General features: G+C 52.5%; 1 protein-coding gene across 22 annotated transcripts in view; it reads right to left on the bottom strand.

The window, feature by feature from the left end:
- Positions 1–20138, bottom strand: part of POU2F2 (POU class 2 homeobox 2) — a 51893-nt gene that overhangs the window by 8431 nt on the left and 23324 nt on the right. For 9 of the 22 annotated variants that reach the window (XR_004138551.2, XM_064489379.1, XM_031457002.2 and 6 more), the window contains exons 2-6: positions 13005–13070; positions 12858–12892; positions 12659–12715; positions 9510–9692; positions 9002–9280 (exon numbers count right to left, since the gene is read on the bottom strand). Coding sequence is in view for 21 of the 22 variants with exons in the window: in XM_031457002.2 (XP_031312862.1) it covers positions 9002–9280; positions 9510–9692; positions 12659–12715; positions 12858–12892; positions 13005–13070 (620 nt within the window). In the remaining variant the exon portion in view is untranslated. The remainder of the gene's footprint in view (positions 1–9001; positions 9281–9509; positions 9693–12658; positions 12716–12857; positions 12893–13004; positions 13071–20138) is intronic. The other 13 variants (XM_031457004.2, XM_031457012.2, XM_031457006.2 and 10 more) reach the window with 4 other exon arrangements.

Genomic DNA, 20138 nt, shown 5'->3' with positions numbered 1-20138 from the left:
AGGCCTGAACAGGTCGTTCCCTCCAGACCCTCAGGAAAAACTAACCCTGCCTACATCTTGATGTTCATGTTCCATTTGCATGTTAGAAGTTTGGGAGGTAGAGACCAGACAGTATCCAGGGGTCTTCTGGAGAGCTGGCCGTATCATATTCAGTTTCTCAGTTTGGGAACCTGTTATATGCATCTGCTCAGTTTGTGAGTCTCACTGAGCTGAATACTTAAAATTTGTGTATTTTCCAATATTTGTTATACTTCAAAGAAAAAAAATTTAAGGGGAATGAAGCAGAGAATGGGAAGGAAAAAAATCCAGCCTCTCCACCAGAAAAGTAAGGAGTGTAGATAAAACAGAATTGGCAAAATGTTGATATCTGTTGGGCTGGGTGAAAAAGATATATTATTCTCTCTACTTTTAGGCTTGAACATTTCCAAAAGAAAAAACAAAACCCCCTTAAACACACACACACACACACACACACACTGGCTTCTTGTAGCCCACAACAATACAATCAAAATTCCTCACCTGCCTGCTAAAGCCCTTTACACTGAGGCCTGTGCTAGTCTTCCTGACCTCAACTCCTACCTCAGGGCCTTTACACATGCTATTCCCTCTACCAGGCAGTTCTAGTTCTTTTACTCCTATTTAAGTCTGTCTTGTCACTCAGGTCCTAACACAGAGTTACCTCTTCAGAGATGCCCTCCTTGACCATATGATCTAAACCAGCCCACTGCCATACCTCCCTCTGTCACCTCCATTTCACCTCCTTCATAAGACTTATCACTATCTTAATGTCTCTCTCTTTCTGTTTACTCTTTTTATGGTGTCTCCCTCACTGGTATATCAGTTCCATGAGAGCGTGATCTTGATGGTTTTCATCACCGCTGTAATCTCATCACCTAGAACAGCATCTGGCACCCAGTAGGTGCTCCATATATATTTGTTGAGTAAACTAAGATTCATACTTCATAATTTACTTAACCACTTTTATATGTAGTATTGTACTTACAGACACAATATTTTTCCTTCTGGGAAATGGGGTGGGGGGCTGATCAATTGCTACCAATGCTATTATTATTCCAAAGACCAATTTAATGTTCCAGGAAGTGAAAAAACTGGGAAAATATAAGCAACTTGACACAAAGGGCTCATTTCTATAATATATAAAGAGCAATTATAAATCAACAAGAAAAAAAATTACCCAATAGTAGTCTGGTCAACAGACAGATCTGGTGACTGCCCAGCAAAACAAATACAAACAGCTCTCAAGGAAAAAAGTTCAGATTAACTCACAATAAGGTAAACACAGCTACAACTGCACTGAGATACTATTTTTACCTATCAGATGGGCAAAGATAACAACAGTGCATGACACACTATGTTGGGGGCATGTGGGGAAACAAGTACTCTTGCACATGGCTGGTGAGAGAGTAATCTGGCAATGTCTACCAAAATTACCAATACACATAACCTTTGACTTAGCCATTCCACTCTGAGGAATTTATGTTAGGGATATACTTGCACTTGTGCAAAATGACCTCTCAAAAGAATGGAAACAAGCTGACTGTGCAACAGAGAGGAATGGGTGAATGAATTGGGTGGAATACTATGCAGTCATCAAAAAGATCAAGGACCCTCTTTATCCTGATATGGAACAATCTCTAGGATGTCCTGTTGAGTAGAGAGCTCAAGAGGCAAAACAGTGGGTATCCACTTGGCTCTTGTTCTAAACTATTAATTGAACCATAAACCCTCCACTGGTTTTCATCAAATTTGGAATATAATCCAGCTCCTTGCATGGCCCTGCATGATCTGGCCTTCCTCACCTCCCATGAATCTCTCACTGCCTAACTGTCATCCAGCCACACTGGCCTCCTTCTTGTCACTGAGGCCAAAGAGAAGTCCCCACCTCAGGGCCTTTGCACATGCTGTTCTCCCCCTCTTCTTGATCTGCACATGACTGGATCAAGTCTCATCATTCAAGTCTCTATCAAATGCCCCTCACCCTCCACCCTTGCTCAGAGAGGCTTCTCCTGACCATTCGCCCTGACAAGGAATCTTCCTTTCCTCAGTCACCATCTTACATTATACTCTTCCTTCCTTCATAGCAGTTATCAGCTTCTAGTCTGTCTCCTCAACAAAGGCTGGTGCCAGCTCTATGAGGACAGATTGTCTGCCTTATTCCTCACTGTATCCCATACGCAGAAGGCTGACTGGGCATGGTGGCTGGTCACCAAATGCTGGCTGACTAAAGGAATAAAAGAATGAGAGAGATGATTCCGGGTGAACAATGAGCTGGCTCAAGACTTGGGGTTAGCCGTAGGAGGCCCCATTTCTCCACATCTAGAGCCCTCTGAATCAGTGCCATCTGAAGCCACTAGGGGGCGCGTCAGGACCATGTCAGCTGGTAGAGAAGTTAGCGTAATGGGAGGTATACCAGCGCAAGCACCGGGCAGGGACTCTGGCCAGGATATTTAGTGGGTCATCTGCTAACCTGTGAGAAAAACAAGCACAGAGGGCTAGCACAGCCCATTAAGGCCAAAGGGAGGAGAAAAATTCTTGCTCATAGCTGTGTTCTGATCCCTGCCTTACCCCAGTGCAGTTGCCTAACAGGCGATCCATGAATTTTCAGTGAATGAGTAAGGGGAAACTTAGGACTGGTGGTGTATCGGTGCAGACTGTCTGTGCTTTGCCACAGGTGGGATCTAGGCCACAGACTGGGGGCAGAAAGACGGAGACACATGGTTTATATGACACACGGCAGAACTGCAGTGTAATTGCCCACTTTCCTATCTGGGCTTGGTTCCACCTGGTGGGGAGGAGGCCGCCTTGAGAAGGAACTAGAGGAGGCTGGCACCTCAGAGCTGCCCAGGCGCAGTGCCTCACTCCAGCGCACAGGGCCGACTCTCCATTCCCTGGTATGCTGTGGCAGCCACCACAACAGGACCATGCCGACACGAACGTTGACACTCACTAGCCATCCCTGATATGGCAAATTATGACCAGTTCTGGACACCCCGTTCTGCCAAGATGTGGGCAGCCTATAGTTAAGTCTAGAGTAGGGAGGACAGGAAGGGATGGGGTCTGGGGGACCATGTAAATTACACTTCAATCGACTTTTTGCAAAATGAGGACAGCTTCCTGACCCTGGCTGGTTATCTACTGCCTGGGGAGGCAGTGAGTATCTGTCCTGGGGGCCACCTGGGTGCAGTTGCCCTCCCACCTGCCCAGAATGGTGCAGAGAAAGCTCCCACACTGGGTGGGAGGGCAGACTAGGGTGGTGCAAGGGTCCTTTCCAACTGAGAACCTTGGGGGTTTGCTTCTTGCTGTGTGACTTGAGGGAAGCCAGCTTTCTCTTCTGGGCCTTGACTGTATAGGGTGGCGATGCTCAGTGTCCTGGAACGACCCTGGCTCTGGAGACAGCCAGAAACTTGACTCTGTCCTTCACACACCGTGAGACCATGGGCAGTTCCTTACCCTCTGTAAGCCTCAATTTCCTCAGGTGACACCTCAATAATTCTTACCTCATGGGGCTGTTAAATAATAAATAAGACAACACATACAGAACGTTTAGCTTGATCACTGGTTCACTTCAGTGGTCCTCCATAAATGGTAGTCATCTTTACTGAGTCATTTCTCTCAGGGCCTCAGTTTTCTCATCAACAAAATGGGGGTAATAATGTCTGACTCTTCACTGGGTTGTTTTGAGGCCTGAGTAATGTTATCATTCTCAAAGCATTTTGGAAATCACAACAGACTCCTCCAACACAGGCACTTGCTACCACTGGGCCCTCATGTCACCCCCCCCATGTCACCATGCTCAACCATGAGCTCTCGAGGCAGGGAGCCCCACTAGTCCATGTGACAGTCTGACAACTGACAACTTCCAGCTCCTGCCCAGAATCCCCACAGAGCTTCAGCCTCAAATATCTATCTGCCTATTTGATGTCTCCACTTGGGTGATGAATAGGCTCTTAGAACCCGACTATGTCCAAAGTGAAACTCCTGGTTCCCCAGCCCCACCCTCCAAACACCCAGTTCCTCCCCTGTCTTCCCCAACTCAGGAAACCACCTCACCACCACCCAATCGCTGAAGCCCAAATCCCGGAGTCACCCTTGACCTATCGGACCATAGGAAATAGCATCCTGGACCCCACCTCCACCCTCTTCTTCCACCTGGATGCCTGCAAGGACTTCTCACTTGGCTCCTCGCTTCTCCTCCATCCCCCACAGTCTGTTTTCCCTGCAGAGCTGAGGAAGCTTTGTAGACAGTCAGTTGGCAGGCCCCTCACTTGCTTAAAGCCCCTCAACAACCCCCCATCATACCCAGCACACATTCCAAACTCCTTGACCTAACCCGTGAGCCCCTGCCTGCCTTCCTGCCTCACCTCTTACTTGTCTCCTGTTCACTGTCTCTGCTTCAGTCATACCACCTTCCTCAGTGCCCTGAACAAGCCAAGCTGGTTTCCACCTCAGAACCTTTGCACTTGTTGTTGCCTTACCTAATTAAGCTCTCCCCCTGGCTTCTTCATGCCTGACTCACTCAGGCCTTGGTTCCCCAAGGCCACCTTCTCAGTGAGACTCTTCCTCACCACCCCATTAAGAGTGGCTTCCTCCCTCTATGATAGCACCTTGTTTCATCTTCTTCATTACACTTACACTAAAACTGTCTTGTTTTGCTGGTTTGTTTACCTGTGTACCGTCTGTCTCTCCACTAGAATATAAAATCCTCAAGGGCAGCCACTTGTGTCTTGTTCACAGCTGTCCCCTCAGGGCCACGAATGGGCACCTGGTATATACACCAGTGCTCAACATGTTTGTTGAATGAATAAGTGACTATGATTGCTCCAGTCCCTCCACTCGGGGAAGCTCTAAAGGTTGGGGGTGGGGAGGTGTGGCAGACAGACTTAGCCTGTCTCTAGCATAGAATCTTCTATATATCCCAGTCCCCCAGAGGCTGGCCCTGTCATATGGAGCCCAGAAAGTCCTGGAGCGTGGGGCAGAACACCATGGAACAGAGAACCATTCAACAGGAGAAAGTAACACCTACACGTGGATTGCGTGTTACATCCCATGCTACCTCATGCTAAAATCCCAGGATAGCTGAGCAAGAGCAGATCCCAACCCAGGAGTCCTGAAGTGACTGGCCCGCCTGTCAGCACAGCTCCTGGACTCCGGGGCCTGTGGGTGCACTGATGACACACCTCCAGGTGGGTGGCTGGGCTGACCTAGCACTCACCACCCCTTCTCAAGCAGTAGGACCCACCTCCTCCTCTCAGGGACTTGCCCTCCACTTTCAGGTGATATAGTCCAGGTGGGGCTGACCCCGCCCTCTCAGGGATCGGGGGCACCAACTCAAACCTGGACCATGGGTGTTTTATCTCCTCAGGCAGGCAGGCTGCAAGTCTAGCAGTGCTGGTACCCATCACGCCTGCCCCAGAAAGAAAAGGGAGACAGATTCCTGGGGCCAGGCCTGATATTCCAGACTGAGCCTTTTCAATCATCTGAGCCAAATATTCCCTTTTCTTCTTTAGTTGCCTGGAGTGGGGTTGTGGCCCAGCTGGCACCCCCTTCCAGCTCATCCTTTGCTGGCTCCCACCCCCCAACTCCCCGAGCCTACCCTGCTGTCTCACTTTGCATTCCCCATTCTCATGCCTGGACCCTTCTCCCAGCTCATCCACTTGGTAAACTCCTACTTGTCCCACCTCATTCAGATACTGCCTTCTCCCCGAAGCCTTCCCTGACTCCCTCAGACACGGACTGCCTTTCTTTTCCCACACTCCCACCACATCCAGCAGGTTTCTCTGGTAAACCTTTCTTCACTAGGTCCTATCTGCCTTAAAGATCTTGTCAAGCTTCATTTGTGTGGTCATATTACAAAAATAGGGATTCCCTTCCCTTCCACTCTCCCAATACAAAATGATGTTTTAACAGTTAATGTAAATTTTCAACCAATGCCTACCCTACCCCAGACATTCTGAATCACTCCTCTGGAGAGATGTCTTCCCTACCCTTCACTGAAAAGCTGCAGCGAAACATCCTTCATAGATTCAGTAAATATCCGTGTGGCACCCTTGGTGGAAAGCATCCTATCGAGCATGGGACACACAAATTGTAAAACTCTATTATAACCGTCCCTTCATCTGTACGAGCTAAGGAGATGCAGGGAAGGTTCCTGCCAAACCGTTTAACCGATATTACTTTGGAAGCTGGCATTATAGGGACAGAAGGGGGACTTTCCCTTCGTACTTTATGTAATTTTAAAGTGATAGGGCTATGGGCACTTTTGACTTTCTTAGGACTTTTTAAGTAAAACATTTCTTAGTGACTCCATGGTGTGTCTGTTTCCCTACAAGACTGGGAGCTCCTTGGGGGCAAGGCTGGGTCTGAGTCTCTCCTGACACAGGAGGTGGGAAATGTCTGCGAAATGAGGGCAGGACAGAGCTGAACAGGCACAGGAAGTGGCATCAGCAGGCATGAGACACAGGCTGGGGAGAGGGTCAAGCTCAGAGCCGGGCAGCAGCGGACAGCGAGGGCAGGAGGAACATGGTCCTCACTGCAGCCTGGGTGCAGTGTGATGCCCAGCTCATGGGCTGCATGGGATAAACATTTGTCAGTTGGGGAAATGAGATTATGGCGTGACAGAACTCCCAGGAAACAACCTTGATCCAGCTTTGAACTTGCAGAGGACAGATGGAAAAGATCAGAGCTGAGAGAAGCTGGGGTGGGAGGAGAAAAAGGGGCTGGGCAGGAGGGGTTTGAGGAGACCTTGAGAGTCAGGGCCTGGGTGGGACAGCAGTTGGCAGAGGGTCTGCCTTCTGCTGCTGAGGTGCAAGGGGAGCCTGGAGGAGGTGGTTCTCAAGGTGTATGAACAGAAGGAGTGTCTGCTGCTCACAGGGGATGATGGCCTGGCTGGGTCTGCACCAGGCTGCCCCGTCCCTCCTCCCTTCCTATAGTCTTTGTTCCTTTAACAGACATTTCTGAGGGCACATTTGGACACAGCTCTGGGTATCAGGACTGTGGCAGAAGTGGGGCAGGAGCTGGGGGCTCCTACGGGCAATAGGAGGCAGGAAATGAAACCAACTGGAGGGAGGGAAGTCATTGAAGACATCCTGAAGGTGTGGACTCAAGCTGGGGCTTAAAGGATGAAAAGGAACTGTCCGGTAAAGGGAGGGGGCTGACTTCTGGGTAGAAAGAACAGGAGCAGGGGCACGGAAAGTCGAGGCCTAGTGAAGCCCTCCCAGTCTTGGCACTGATCAGTGAGGCAAAGAGGCAAAGAGAACACCTGCTGCTGGGGTCTCTGGTGGCTGGAGTGGGAGAGGTGCCAGCTAGAGGCAGCAGCCCCAGATTATGTAGTTAGAGCCCTGGACTCCTAGGTCTGGCTCCCAAGTTGGCTCTGCCTCTTGAGCTCAAGTTGTGTGACCTGGGGCAGGCAAGTCATTTCACCCCCTTGCCCTGGGAGCCTCGGCTATGGTGAGAATTTGTGGGTCCAAGGAGGTCACGTTAGCACAGTGCCTGGTACAAACGCAGTGCCCGACAGACTAGATACAGCAACAGTAGCGAGCCAGGCATTGGGAGGCTACATTCGGAAGAGTCCCTACAGAGCAGGGAGGCCAGATTGCTCTGTGTGTTTCTGCAGAGCCAGGCCCAGCAGCAGGAAGCTCAAAGGAGGCAGAGACCCTTCAGTGTTAAGGGAGTGCTGCTCAGTAGTGGAACGGCCCTTCTGAGGCTGAAGGCTGTCAAGGAAACAGCCTGCCGGGCGCTGGACAGCTCCCTGGTGTAGACAGCATCACAGCATCGGCGCCAGGGGTTCCATGGAACAGGGTGGAAAGAGAGGGGAAAGGATCCACGGGGGAATCATGGGAGACGCAGGGCTGGGGGATGTTAAACAGGGTTCCTTGCTGTAGGACTTCTCAGGACCTTCATTTCCCTGGAACACGGGCTGCAGACTCAAATGTTTATGGAAACCAAGTTAACAGCGCAAAAGGGTGACATGGGCAGGTGTAGAAGGGGAGGGCTGGAGAGAGCAGCCTGTCAGAAGAGGAGGCCCGCCCAGCTTCTACCCTGCTCCGACCAACTATCCTTATGGGAAGTCTGTTAGCCGATCACGGGTTAAATTGTGTCCTCCAAAAAATTACGGTGGGAGTTCTCACCCCTGGTGTCTCTAAATATGACCTTATTTGGAAATGGGTCTTTGCGGATGTAATCAAGTTAAAATGAGGTCATTAGAGTGGACCCTAATCCAATGACTGGTGTCCTTCTAAGAAGGGGAAATTTGGACACAGAGACAAACATGCACAGAGAGAAGAGGGCCATGAGACGACAGAGGCAGAGATGGAGTGATCCATCCCCAAGATTTCCAGCCACACCACAAGTTAGGAGAGGCAAAGAGGGATTCTTCCCTAGAGCCTTCAGAGTGAGCCCAGCTCTACTGACACGTTGATTTTGGATTTCTGGTCTGAGATGATGATGAATTTCTATTGTTTCAAGCCACCCCGTTTGTGATACTTTGTTATGGCAGCCCTAGAAACTAACACAGCCACTAATGATTCCAGGAGTCTCCAGAATGGGGAAAAAGAATGTAGCATTTTCTCACTCGTAGATCACAGGCCCCTTTCTGATAGTGTCTCACTGGATGAGCCAGGGGACATGATATGGGGGCACTGATTCTGGTGCTTCCTTTCGTTTTGCACCCACACAGGTACTGTTCATGGGGGTGGGCCCTGGTTTCCTCAGCGGTGAACTGAGGATAACGTGCCAACCTTAGAAAACAGAAACCGGGTAGCCAGGCACTCCCATCAAGAGGAGGGTGTCCTCCCTGTGAGCCTCGCTTTACCCCTCTGAGAGGTAAGTGGCAGCATCTCCCAAGCCTTCCTGGGGTGGCGGGGAACTGCCTGGCACGTGGCTGGTGCTCAGCGTGGTCCATGTGGACCAGCCGGGCCCCTGCACCTCCCGACTTCCCTAGGTCCTGGGCTGGAGGGAGCGTGCTCCCTGGGGCTGCCCTTACCTGTGCTGTGAGCTGGATGGGCTGGGACAGGGTGAGCTGTGGGGTCCCGGGGGGTTGGCTGGCAGGCTGTGGTGGTGGCAGGTCGCCTCCCCCCGAGGAGGCTGGGGGCTGTGAGGTCGAGGAGGAGGCAGAGGAGGAGGAGGAAGAGGAGGAGGAGGAGGTGGAGGAGGCGGCAGCGGCGGCGGCGGCGGCACTGGACTGCTGCACGGCGGCGGCCAGGAGCTGGGCCTGCGCTTGCTGCAGGAGGAGCTGCTGCTGAGCTGGCATCAGTGCCGTGAGCTGTGGGCCGGTCGGGGGCAGCAGGACCAGAGGAGGGGCGTGGGAGTAGGGGGAAGCAGAGAAAGCAGACAGGAGTTAGTGCCTGAGCCAAGCAGGTTAGCGGGAAGGGCAAGAGGCAGGCATTGACAGAGTGGCCTTGGCCTGGGTAGGACACACTGGGCCATCAGTCCTGTAACAGATTTGAGGTGGCTGGCCTGTGCCCCCTGCCCTGTGCACCCCGAGTACTTACCCCGGCTAGCTGGCTGCCCGTCAACATGAGTTGGGCCTGGGGCAGATGTGGTTGAGCTGGCTGGGGGGGCGGGGGTGCTGCTGGGGCTGAGTCACCAGTGGGGTCTTCAGCCTTGATCTGGGGAGGAGAGAGGCAGGGTCCGGGACCCCAGAATGTTAAGTGGAGGCCAGAGAGAATGCCCACCTGTGAACCAAAGAAAGGGCATGTGTGTGGCCATGGCAGCTCCGCACCAGCACAGAAGGAGCAGACTGGGGTGTGGAGGTGAGAACTGTGGTGACCGGTGGGGGCCTCAGGCCATTCCTCTGGCCTCAGTTTCCACATCAATCAGCAAAGGCTAACACACCCCCTGCACCTGAACTCCCGACAGAAGAGGGCACCTTCAGAGAGTACCTTTCCCCTTTTGGGAGTCAGTTCCATCTGTAAAACGAGAAATGAGGCCAGTGGGGGCCCTGAGATGTCAAATAAGGGGGTTGTGGGTCCCAGACCTCTCATCTGCTTTAGCCAGAGGGGCATCTCTTATCTGTCCAATGGAACAAGATTTTATTGGAAGAAAGGATCTTAGGGTGATACATAAAAATCACCACCTTATAACACAGGTCGTGAATTCAAAAGTGTATGGAAATAGCACAAATGGGGGTTGCAGGCAGGTGTGGGCAGGTGTGGGCAGGGTGGCTGGAGAGAGCGTGCCCGCCTGCCTGGAGGGGAGGCCTACCCAGGCCCTACTCTGCCCCTGCTGGCCACTCATTTCAAAATCTAAAGCAAAAAGGCTGCAGGACCAGCAAATGGTATCTGCAGGCCAGATGCAGCCCGGGTGCTACCAGCTTTCAGCCTCCACCCCAGAGTCCACTGAGCACCTCCTCATCTCTCTGTGTAGGATGCAGATGCATCTTGCATCAAACACATAGGACAGACCAGCTTAGAGCGCTCCTGGCCTCCTTCCTCTCTTACATAAGAAGCCAGATGACAGTGGGCTTGCTGGAGAGATCTGTTGGGAAAAGACACGTGGGGTGGGAGGAGGTGTGACTTGACAAGTCACACACTCTCAGGCCCAGAGGGGACATTAGAGATCATCCTTCAGCCCGATGTCCCAGCTCCATTTTTGCAAGAGGAGGTCCAGAGAGGGAAAGCGACTTGTGCAAGGCGACACAGTGACTTGGTAGGAGTGAGCGTGGCATTTGCAATACAGATTGAGACCAAGAGACAGACAGAGGCCTGGGAAAGGACAACGACAGAGAGTTGGTGGCACGCCCCAAAGATGGGATACCAGTGTCAGAAAGTCTAAGGGATACAGGGATGCAGTGTGAGATGACAGTGGGTCCTGGAAGCCCCCTGGTGGGGAATTCAGGGCCTCCTGTAAGTCTGGTCGTGTTCTGCTTCTTGATCTGGCAACACAGTTGTTCAGTTTGTGAAAATCCACAGAGCTGTACACTGAGGATCTATATGGTTGTGTCATATATTAATTAAAAGTTTTAGGAAAAACCAACACTGCGTGCCATTGTGAAAACACTATTCCTCTCAAGGCTCTTTCTTTCTCTCTGGGTCTTTTAAGAAAGTCTCCGTTAACATCTCCCAACACTGGCTAATCTCCTCCTTTTAACAAATGGAGAACCGGCCTCAGACTTAGACTCTGCAGCAGGCAAGAGTCTCTGAGTACATGCTAACAATCATTGCATTTATTTCCATGGCAAGTGATTCTGGTTTTCCATTCATGAAATTTCCATTTAAAAAGCGTTTTATTTCAACTGGTGAAAAACTGAGCCAGTTTGTGAGTTGATAATTGTTGAAGCTGATTGACAGGTACCCGGGCTGGTGGGGGAGGGGGTGTTTTTTGCTATGGTCTTCTTTCTACTTTTCTATCTGCTTCACATTTTCCATAATAAAATGTTTTTAAAAATTGAGGCAATTAACAAAATTATGATGTAAATAATTGTACGTGGTAGTGTGTGCGTTTGTCTGAAATTGTGATGGGAGCACATGAATCACTGCAGTTAGGGAAAGACTGACACAGAAGAGAGGTGGTGAGATGGAGAAGCAAAGGCCGGGAGCAGAGAATAGGACACGGTGTGGATGCTGCTGCCCTCTCTGCCTCCAGCTTTCCCCAGGGACCAGGTCCAGGCCCGGGAAGGGGAGTGAGAACACTTTCTTCCTTGGGACCCCTGGTCTCCCAGTGCAGAAACAAGGCTGCTGTGGGGCAAGGAGAGGCTACAAGATTCAGCTGAGGATAGGCAGGCCAGGGCGGGAGGAGGGGTGCAGGTCGGTCGGTGGGGGTGATGGACACTCTCAGTTCCAAGGGCTAAGGCCAGAGCCCAGCCTGAGATCAGAGGGAAGATGGTCAGAGCCTGAATCCTTCTCCCCTGGGCCCTGTCCAACATGCTCAGGACAAGACACCTGCCCCTCAAGCAGCATCAAAGCACACCAGCCATGGAAGGGACCTCAGAGACTGTCCAGTCTGACTGCCTCTACCCTCATATTAGAGAAGAGGAAACTGAGAAGCCCAGAGTGGGGAAGTGATTTTCTCATGGTCACAGAGCAGTTCCCAGCCTTCCACCCCCATCCCTCTGCCCTTTGGTCAAGGTCAGGAGTCCTGCCCATGGCCCTCTGCCCCTGCCCTCTGCGCCCTGTCAGCTGGCCCCACCAGGCTGGAGGGTGGAGACCTGGGCCCCGGGCACCCTAGGAAGCCCAGAGTGCCCAGCAGCAGGGCCCCAACTGGATTTGGGATTTGCTGTATCTTGCCACTTCCGGCCTCCCCATCATTCTCTCTGACAGCATCCTCACAGCCATCCTCACTGGGTCTGCCTCCCCCACCCCCTCCCCACTGGTTGGCTGGCCCTGAGTGTGTGCGTTGGGGGGGTGGGGGTGGTGCAGGCCCCTGTTCGGTCAGGGAGGTTGGGATGGGGGCGGGGCCCTCAGCTTCCTGTTGTTCATCGCCCTGGGGCTCTGGGGGGGATTTCCCTGGCCACCCCCACCCCCCAGGGAAGGGGAAGGAGCCTGGGTGAGTCACAAGCCTGGGGCGGGAACCCGAGGGTGAGAAGGGGCGGTGGAGTCCTGTCACCGAGATACCAGGCATCCGGGACCCTCTCCCAAACGCCAAACACCACCCACAACAGGACACCCCTCCCCCTGCCCTGGCTGAGCTGACAGGTGCTTACCTTGGTGCTGGGGCCAGTCGGGGACACGGAGAAAGGGGAGGTCTTATTCTGGGGGTTCTGTGAAGAGTAAGTTGGGTTGGGGGATGGGAACAATGAGATGGAGCAGCTTCTGACACCCTGCCCCTCCCCCCAGAGCTCCCCTTGGCTTCCTTCTCCCCTCCGCCTCCCCAACCCTCCTGCTCATCCACTCCCTCCTGACCTGATGGTTAGTGTCTGGTCCATTTCTTTCAGTGTCTGAAAAGAGAGGGAAAGGGTGAGTTGGCACCAGCCACACCCCAAACTCTGCCCGCACACCTGCCCCAGACCATGGTGACCCTTTGCCCTCCCTGCTCCCTTCCCCACTCACCTGTGTGCTCTGACGGGGAGTCCAGACCTTGCTTCTCGGCCTCCAGGGGCTTAGACATTCTTATTTCTAGGGACAGAGGAGGGATGCAAGTGGGGTGAGGTTGCAGAAGCCAGGAGGGCTCTGGGGCCCCTCCTCCAGCACCACCCCAGCCTCTCCCCAAATACCCCCGCACCCCCTGCCACCTTGCAAGTGTCACTTTCCAGGAGACATGCCCTCTGCTCTGGGCCTCTGCCCACCTCCAGTGGGACAGAAGAGGGGCTTTCAGGCCTTGGGGATCCTCTTCACCCCTCCAGAAGGTGGCACGGAGAGGGTCACCCCCGCCCCCATGAGACCCTGGGGCAGGGTGGGAGGTAGACTTTGGTTGTTGGTCCTGAGGAGTCTTTGGCTGCCCAGGGGGAGGTTGGTGATGTTCTAAAGGAGCGAGTCAGCCTCGGGCCTCCTCTCAGGTTGCCGCCCAGGCCCCCGTCCTGCCTCACCAGCCTCACCAGGTTTCGGGTGAGGCATGTTTTCCACTCTGAGTGGGGCCTGGGAGGCGTGAGAGGACTACAGCATCCCCAAAGGAGTGAGTCCTCAGATCTCCGGCTCTGATTCAGCCGCCCTCTGGCCCTCTCCACGGCCCACCACTTTCCCGTCCACACCCCACTCCCACTGGCCTCCCTTCGGGTACTCAGCGCACAGGTGGCCCCACTCTGATCTCTGTGACTCCAATTCCAACTCCATCAGCTCTGCCCCAACCCTGTCCTCAGACCTAATCCTAGACCTCACTTGGGATTTCAGCCTTGAATCCTAACTGCACACCCAGATCCAACCTAGAGATCCTGCCCCTACAAATACAACCCTATCCTACAGTTCCGCAGGCCCAGGAAATGAAAGGAGGTGGCTGAGGGGAGGTGACAAGCAGCAAGCTGGCACCAGGGGACACAAAGAAATGGAGACAAACCCCTGTCCTCACAGTATTCTGATGCTGATCATGGAAAGGTGAGTGTTACCAGTGCTGAGCACAGTGAGAAACATGATTCAGGGCTCACATTAGCAGTTGGTGCTAATATTACCCCCATTTTACAGAGGAGGAAACTGAGGCTCCAAGGGGGATCTCACTTCCCCAAGAGCACAGTGAGACAGCAGAGGTGACTTGATTGGACCCGGGTCTTTGTGACTCCAGCACTGCTGCCATCTGATGGACCCGTCGTGACCTCCAGCACCTCATTTCCCACAGTCACTCCAACCCAAGCTCACCCTGACACTGATTCAAACCCAACCCTTCCTGGTCGTAGACCCCCACACAAAACCGGGCTTCTGCCTGACCCACTCTCAATCCCCTTACCCACCCTGATTCTTAACTCCCATCCAGATGGCCTGAGTCCTTCATCTGATCTCGACTCCCAACTTGGCCCTAGACCTTACTCCTGACCCTGACTCTGACCCTAAAGTCTCCCCCACAACTCATTCCAAATCCCCGCCAAGACCACGACCCCACCCTATCAAAGGAGCTGTCCAACTCTAGTGTGCTCTGCATCCAAGATATTTACACAAGGCCAGCTAAAGAGGGAGCTGGGATAACCTCAGCAATTGGAAAAAAAAAAAGTCCAGGAATTTTACCATTGAGGATTACTCAACACAAAACGCCATTAGGATTTTAAATTTCTGATTAAAAAGCCAGGTCACACACTGCTGGTGGGGGTGTAAATCGATACAAGCAATAATTCAGGAAAGCTGGAGAGATACCCCTTCCCTGTGACCCAGCACATCCACCCCCGGGTGTCCACCCAAGAGAAAGGAGCGTCCTGCCCACCAGCGCCCACGGGCACACATGTTCCCTGAGGCCCTTTTATAATGTGCTCCCCCAACTGGAAATAGCTCAAGGGCCTGTTAACAGGTCAACAACATTGGTACATCCAGACAATAAAATACTCCACAGCAAGGAAAAGAACCAAATCCTGCATCACACACACTGGATCTCAGAGACATGATGCTGAGGGAAAGATGTCAGACACAAAAGTGGTCAGACATTAGGACTCCAATTTTTATGTGTAACTCAGAAACAGGCAAGATGATATTAGATCAAGGTCAGATTAGTGGGCACTTTTGGTTGAGTGTTGACTGGGAAGGGGTGTGAGGAAGCCTACAGGGGGTTGGAAATGTTTTTTATCCTGATCTGCTTGGTGGTTACATGGGTCTATACATACATAAAAATTCATCAAGCTGTACATTTAAAATTTGAGCACTTTGCTATATATACATTATGTTTTCATAAAAAAGGAAAAAATTTTAAGCTAAAAAAATTAAATAATAAGCCAGCATATAGTCCTATTAAGGCATAAGCTTATGAGGGTGGGGTGGGGAGCAGGTGACCAGATGCTGCCAGAGCTCAGGCCCTGTTTCCAGGCACTGAGTGGCTAAGGATGCTGAGAGATACAGGAGGACACAAAGGGAGCCAGGGGATGAGGCCCCTCCTCCTGACTTTGGGGTATCAGAAGCAGGAGTCCTGCTTGATCCTCTAAATCACCCAGACCTTGGCCCTGCTCCAGGCAACCACTAACCCCGATGCAGCCCTAAATCCCACCCTTCTTAACATCCTGGAAAGCCCTGCCCCAGCCCCCTCCCCAGCCCCTCCTTCCAGCTAGTGACGACAATGTCACAGGGAGATCCTTCCCTGGCCCTGAAACCTTCCACGGCTCCCCATCTCCCCAAGAAAAGCCCAGGCTCCTCATCCTGACCTCCAGGGTATGGCCCCTGTCACCCTCTGCTGCCCGTCTCTTGCCACTTGTGCAGCCTGCTCTATGACCACGGAGTCCAGACCTTACAGGTTCTTCACTCCCCGCCTAGCTAGCGAATGCACCTCCCACAGACCAGAGAAGCCTCACCTCCGCCCCAGAGTCCATGCTCATTCTTGGCCTCTGTTAGGGGTTGAGTTGTGTCCTTCAGTGTTCATATGTTGAAGCCCTAACCCCCTATTACCTCAGAATGTGATTTTCTTTGGAGATAGGATCTTTAAAGAAGTAATTAAGTTAAAATGAGACCCTTAGTGTGGGCCCTGATTCAATACAGCTGGTGTCCTTATACAAAGAGATTGGGACACAGACATGCACAAATGCACAAAGGGAAGACCGTGCGAAGATACAGGGAGCAGACAGTCATCCCAAGCCAAGGAGGACTGGCCTCAGAAGAAACCAACCTTGCCGACACCTTGACCTTGGACTTCTAGTTTCTAGAATTTCAAGAAAATTAATTTCTCTTGTTTAAGCCATCCAGTCTGTGGTACTTTGTTATGGAAGCCCTAGCAAACTAATACAGTCTCCCACAGAAGTGCCATCTTGCTGTCCTAGCCCTGAGCCCACAGGGCTGTGGTCACCTGTGTCCCGGTCCTTTCCCACCAGACCAGGGGGCAGGCCTGGTCTGACTCACCCCTGAGTCCCTGGCATCACCCAGCTCAGAAGACTAGAGAGAGAGAGAGGAACATCCCTCCCTGCAGCTCTTTCTGTCTCTTATTTATTCCTGCCTCTGTCCTGCTGTCTTTCCAACATTTAATAAAAAGCCTTGGCATGGGCTAGTCCCTCTGCCTGGAATGCTCTTCCGCATTCTGCCTGGTGACCTCCTAGTCATCCTTCAGGACCCAGCACAGGCTCTGTCCTCCATGAAGTCACCCCTGATGTCCTCAGAGGTCTCTCCTCTGTTCCCTTTACTCTGGATCCATCTACCTATCACTGTCCTAAAGGCTGTAGCCATCTGGGCCCCAGAATGTCTTCCCCATCAGGCTAAGAACCCCTTAAGGGCAGGTCTGACTCATCTCAGGGTCCCTACTGGGATGTGTGGGTTGAATGAACAAGAGTGGCCCCGAGGCCCTGCTCTCCCTCCTCCAGGTCTTTGCCTCTGCTCTTCTCCCACCTGGGGCGACCTCTTCCTTCTCCACTAGCAAACTCTTGCTCGTCTTTAAGGCCTAAGCTTCACATCACCTCCTCTGGGAGGTCTTCCCTGACTACCCAGTCAGTCAGTGTCTCTCTTATCTGGGAACCCCCACCCCGCCCCTGCCCCCTAAAGTACCCTGACCACCTGGGCAGTGACCCCCACCCTATGCCCCAGACTGTGGGCTCCTTAGGGCCCAGGCTGGAATCACTGCCACCCAGTCTAGGACTGTGTCTTTGGAATGAATGAGTGCATGAAAGAGTCCCCTCTCCCTGCTGTCACCTGACACTTTGACCCTCAGCCCTCTCCCCAAGCAGCTCCAACCTAAACTTTTAAGGTAACTTCTCCTCGGCAGAAATGGTGTCTGGAGAGGCAAAAGTGGTATGAGGGGAAATTTCCACCACTCTGTTTTCCTTATTCTTTCTAATCCCACCCCAGCTCCCACAGAGCCTGCACACCCCGGTAGTACTCAGCTGGCCCACAGCAAAATGGCCAGAGCTGCACTTTGCCCAGGTCTCTCTTGTTCTCCTCCTCCATCAGGGCCCAATGGAGAAAAAGGGTCTCATCAAATCATCCCCACCAAGGATGAACAGGGGACTCCATTTCCACCACGGATGAAAGTCACGTGATACTTAATGGGGACCCTGGCAAGGGGTCTGCTGAGCCTGCCTATCCTGTAGGCTGTCTCAGCCTCCACACAGGCAGGCCTCTGTCTCTCTCTCCTCCCCCACTCCACTCCTCCTCTAGAGAAATATTGATGCCTAATCCCACCCCCAACACTCTGATTTCATTGGGACAGGGTGAGACCTAGGCATCTGAATTTTTTAAAGCCTCCCTCCAGGTGATTCTAATGTGTTCCAGCCCCCTGGCACCTCCAGAAGCCCCCCTCAAAGCCTCAGTTTATTTGCACAGAAATGTTGACTGGTTGCTTAGGGTCACCCCTGCCTTCTCCCAACGCAGGCAGTGTGCAACTTTTTAGAGGAACATGCAGGGAAAAGCAATGCTGAGGCTACTGGGCCTCTCGAATCCCACCATCCTAGAGTCAGACCCACCCAGGGCTGCCACGCCCCTGGGCTCACACTCGCTTGCCCCACTGCCCCAGGCCTGGGACTCTGGGTCCCCTCCGCCCTCCCTCGCCCCTCCCTCTACGGACTTTCACTTCTCCTCTGCATTTCCCCCAGCCGGTTTTAGCAGACTTGGGCCAGCTTCTCGTTAGCGCTTACCGAAAATGGGGCTAAATATAGAGGGCCCAAGGGCTGCCCCTCACCCCTCCTGGCCCCACTTGGCCTGTCCCTTGGGTCCCCTGCCTCCAAAGCCTGCTTCAATCAAGGCTGTGGCCTAGGAGCTCCTGTGGGCAGGGTCGGCACTGCCGGGAACCTCTGCTCACCCACTGGCCCAGTCTGGCTTCCCCGGGAGTAGCATTTCACACCCCCACACCCCACAGCTGTCCCGGGGTGGCCTCCAGGGAGTGAACACTTCTGAGTGTCAGGAGGAGGGATGGAGATACGGGCAGCAGACACAACAAGAGAGGCGGCCCCACAGCTGTGCTGACAAGAGCTGCCACACGGTACACACACCACAGCCCCAGACATGGACGAAGACCATGCAAACACACAGGGCAGGTGTGCACAGATCCCAGACAGGAATGTCTGCAGATGAAGACACATGTCTAAACACAGTGACACTGGCAGATATGCAAAACACACCCAGACATGTGTGGATACACCTGCGTGCGCACACACACACCCCCAAGTCACCCCCAGACACGTACTCATGCACAAACCCCAGTCACTCACAGAAATATTGATAGATATAGTTATAGATGTACATACACACACACCCAGGCCACTCAGACACACACACACACAGGTACACACTTATTCACCCAGAATCACTCAGACATACAGATAGACACAGATGAGCACACACACAGATACCAAGGTCACTCAGATAGATACACACACAGATGTGCACATACTCACACACCCAGAGTCACCTCTCCTGGGAGATGGTCAGGGTGGATCCCTGAACCCAGTCCACAGATATGGAGCCCAGGATCAGGCAGGATGAGTGATCTACCCAAGGCCACACATGTATTAATTCATGTCCAGGTAGGGGAGCCTAGGGCAGGCCTCGAAGGCAGGGCAATTCTGTGAGAAATCCCAAGTAAAGGGCCTAACCCAGTGTCCAGCACATACAAAGCCCCCATTCAACCCCAGAGAGGGATGAGTTAGTGGTGGAGCTAATGGCATGTGTGTGCAGGCACCCTGGCTCCCCATGTCTACATTGTATGTGTGCACACACACATCCACAGTTGCACATACGGTCACCTCAGTAAATAATCACTTATCATCCTGCAAGTGGTCTTCCTTCCATCTCAAGCCCCTCTTCATCTTCCTTTCCCTGCTCATACCCACTCATTCTTCACATCTCAGCCCAGACATGCCCTCCTCCAGGAAGCCCTCCCTGACTTGACCATGCTGAACTGGGCAAGTCTTCTGGGCTCCCCCAGCCCCCTGTGCCTCCCACATACCCCAGTCCTGACCCATCTGCCTGGACCTCCTCCCCTGTCTGGTGATAGATCTATCTCCCAACATTGGACTGGGGGCTCCAAGAGAAAAGATCTGAAGCTGCCTTTTTCATCTGTATTTCCAACATCCAGCATAGAACTGCTCAAATAAATATATGTTGATGACAGATCACAGGGATGCCAGCATACACTGATGCACATAGAATGACACATGCCAAACCAAGACATCCCCACAGACACCCACGAATAGGACACACACCCGTAGTCACACCTATAGAGCTACAAACAAAACAACCATGAAGTATGGAAGCTCGCCACATTCCAGGCCCCCATGCTAAGCTTTTAAGCATATTACCTCATTTAACTCTCCCATCAGCACCACCGGGAGATAACTATCATTATGCACAGATGGACACATTATGCCAAATGAGCCAACAAATACAAATCTCTTTGTACGGTACTCGGCGTACGATGTTCATTCAGTCAAATGACATTCAGTGGGGGAGGCAATTCATAAGCGCACAAACATATAATAAATTTTCATGCAGGCATTAAGTGCCATGAAGAAAAGATAGAGCAGGGTGAGGGGCTGGAGAATGGCGGGATTGGTTGGCAGTTTAGATGGGGAGGTCAGGAAAGGCCCTCCCGAGGAGGGGGACATCTGAGACGAATGAAGGGAGGAAGTGAACCAAGAGAGCAGC

This window comes from Camelus dromedarius, chromosome 9 (genome assembly GCF_036321535.1).
Source record: "Camelus dromedarius isolate mCamDro1 chromosome 9, mCamDro1.pat, whole genome shotgun sequence".
In the NCBI taxonomy this organism is placed as follows: Eukaryota; Metazoa; Chordata; class Mammalia; order Artiodactyla; family Camelidae; genus Camelus; species Camelus dromedarius.
Note: the sequence above shows the minus strand (reverse complement) of the source record. Positions and strands in the feature narration are given on the sequence as shown.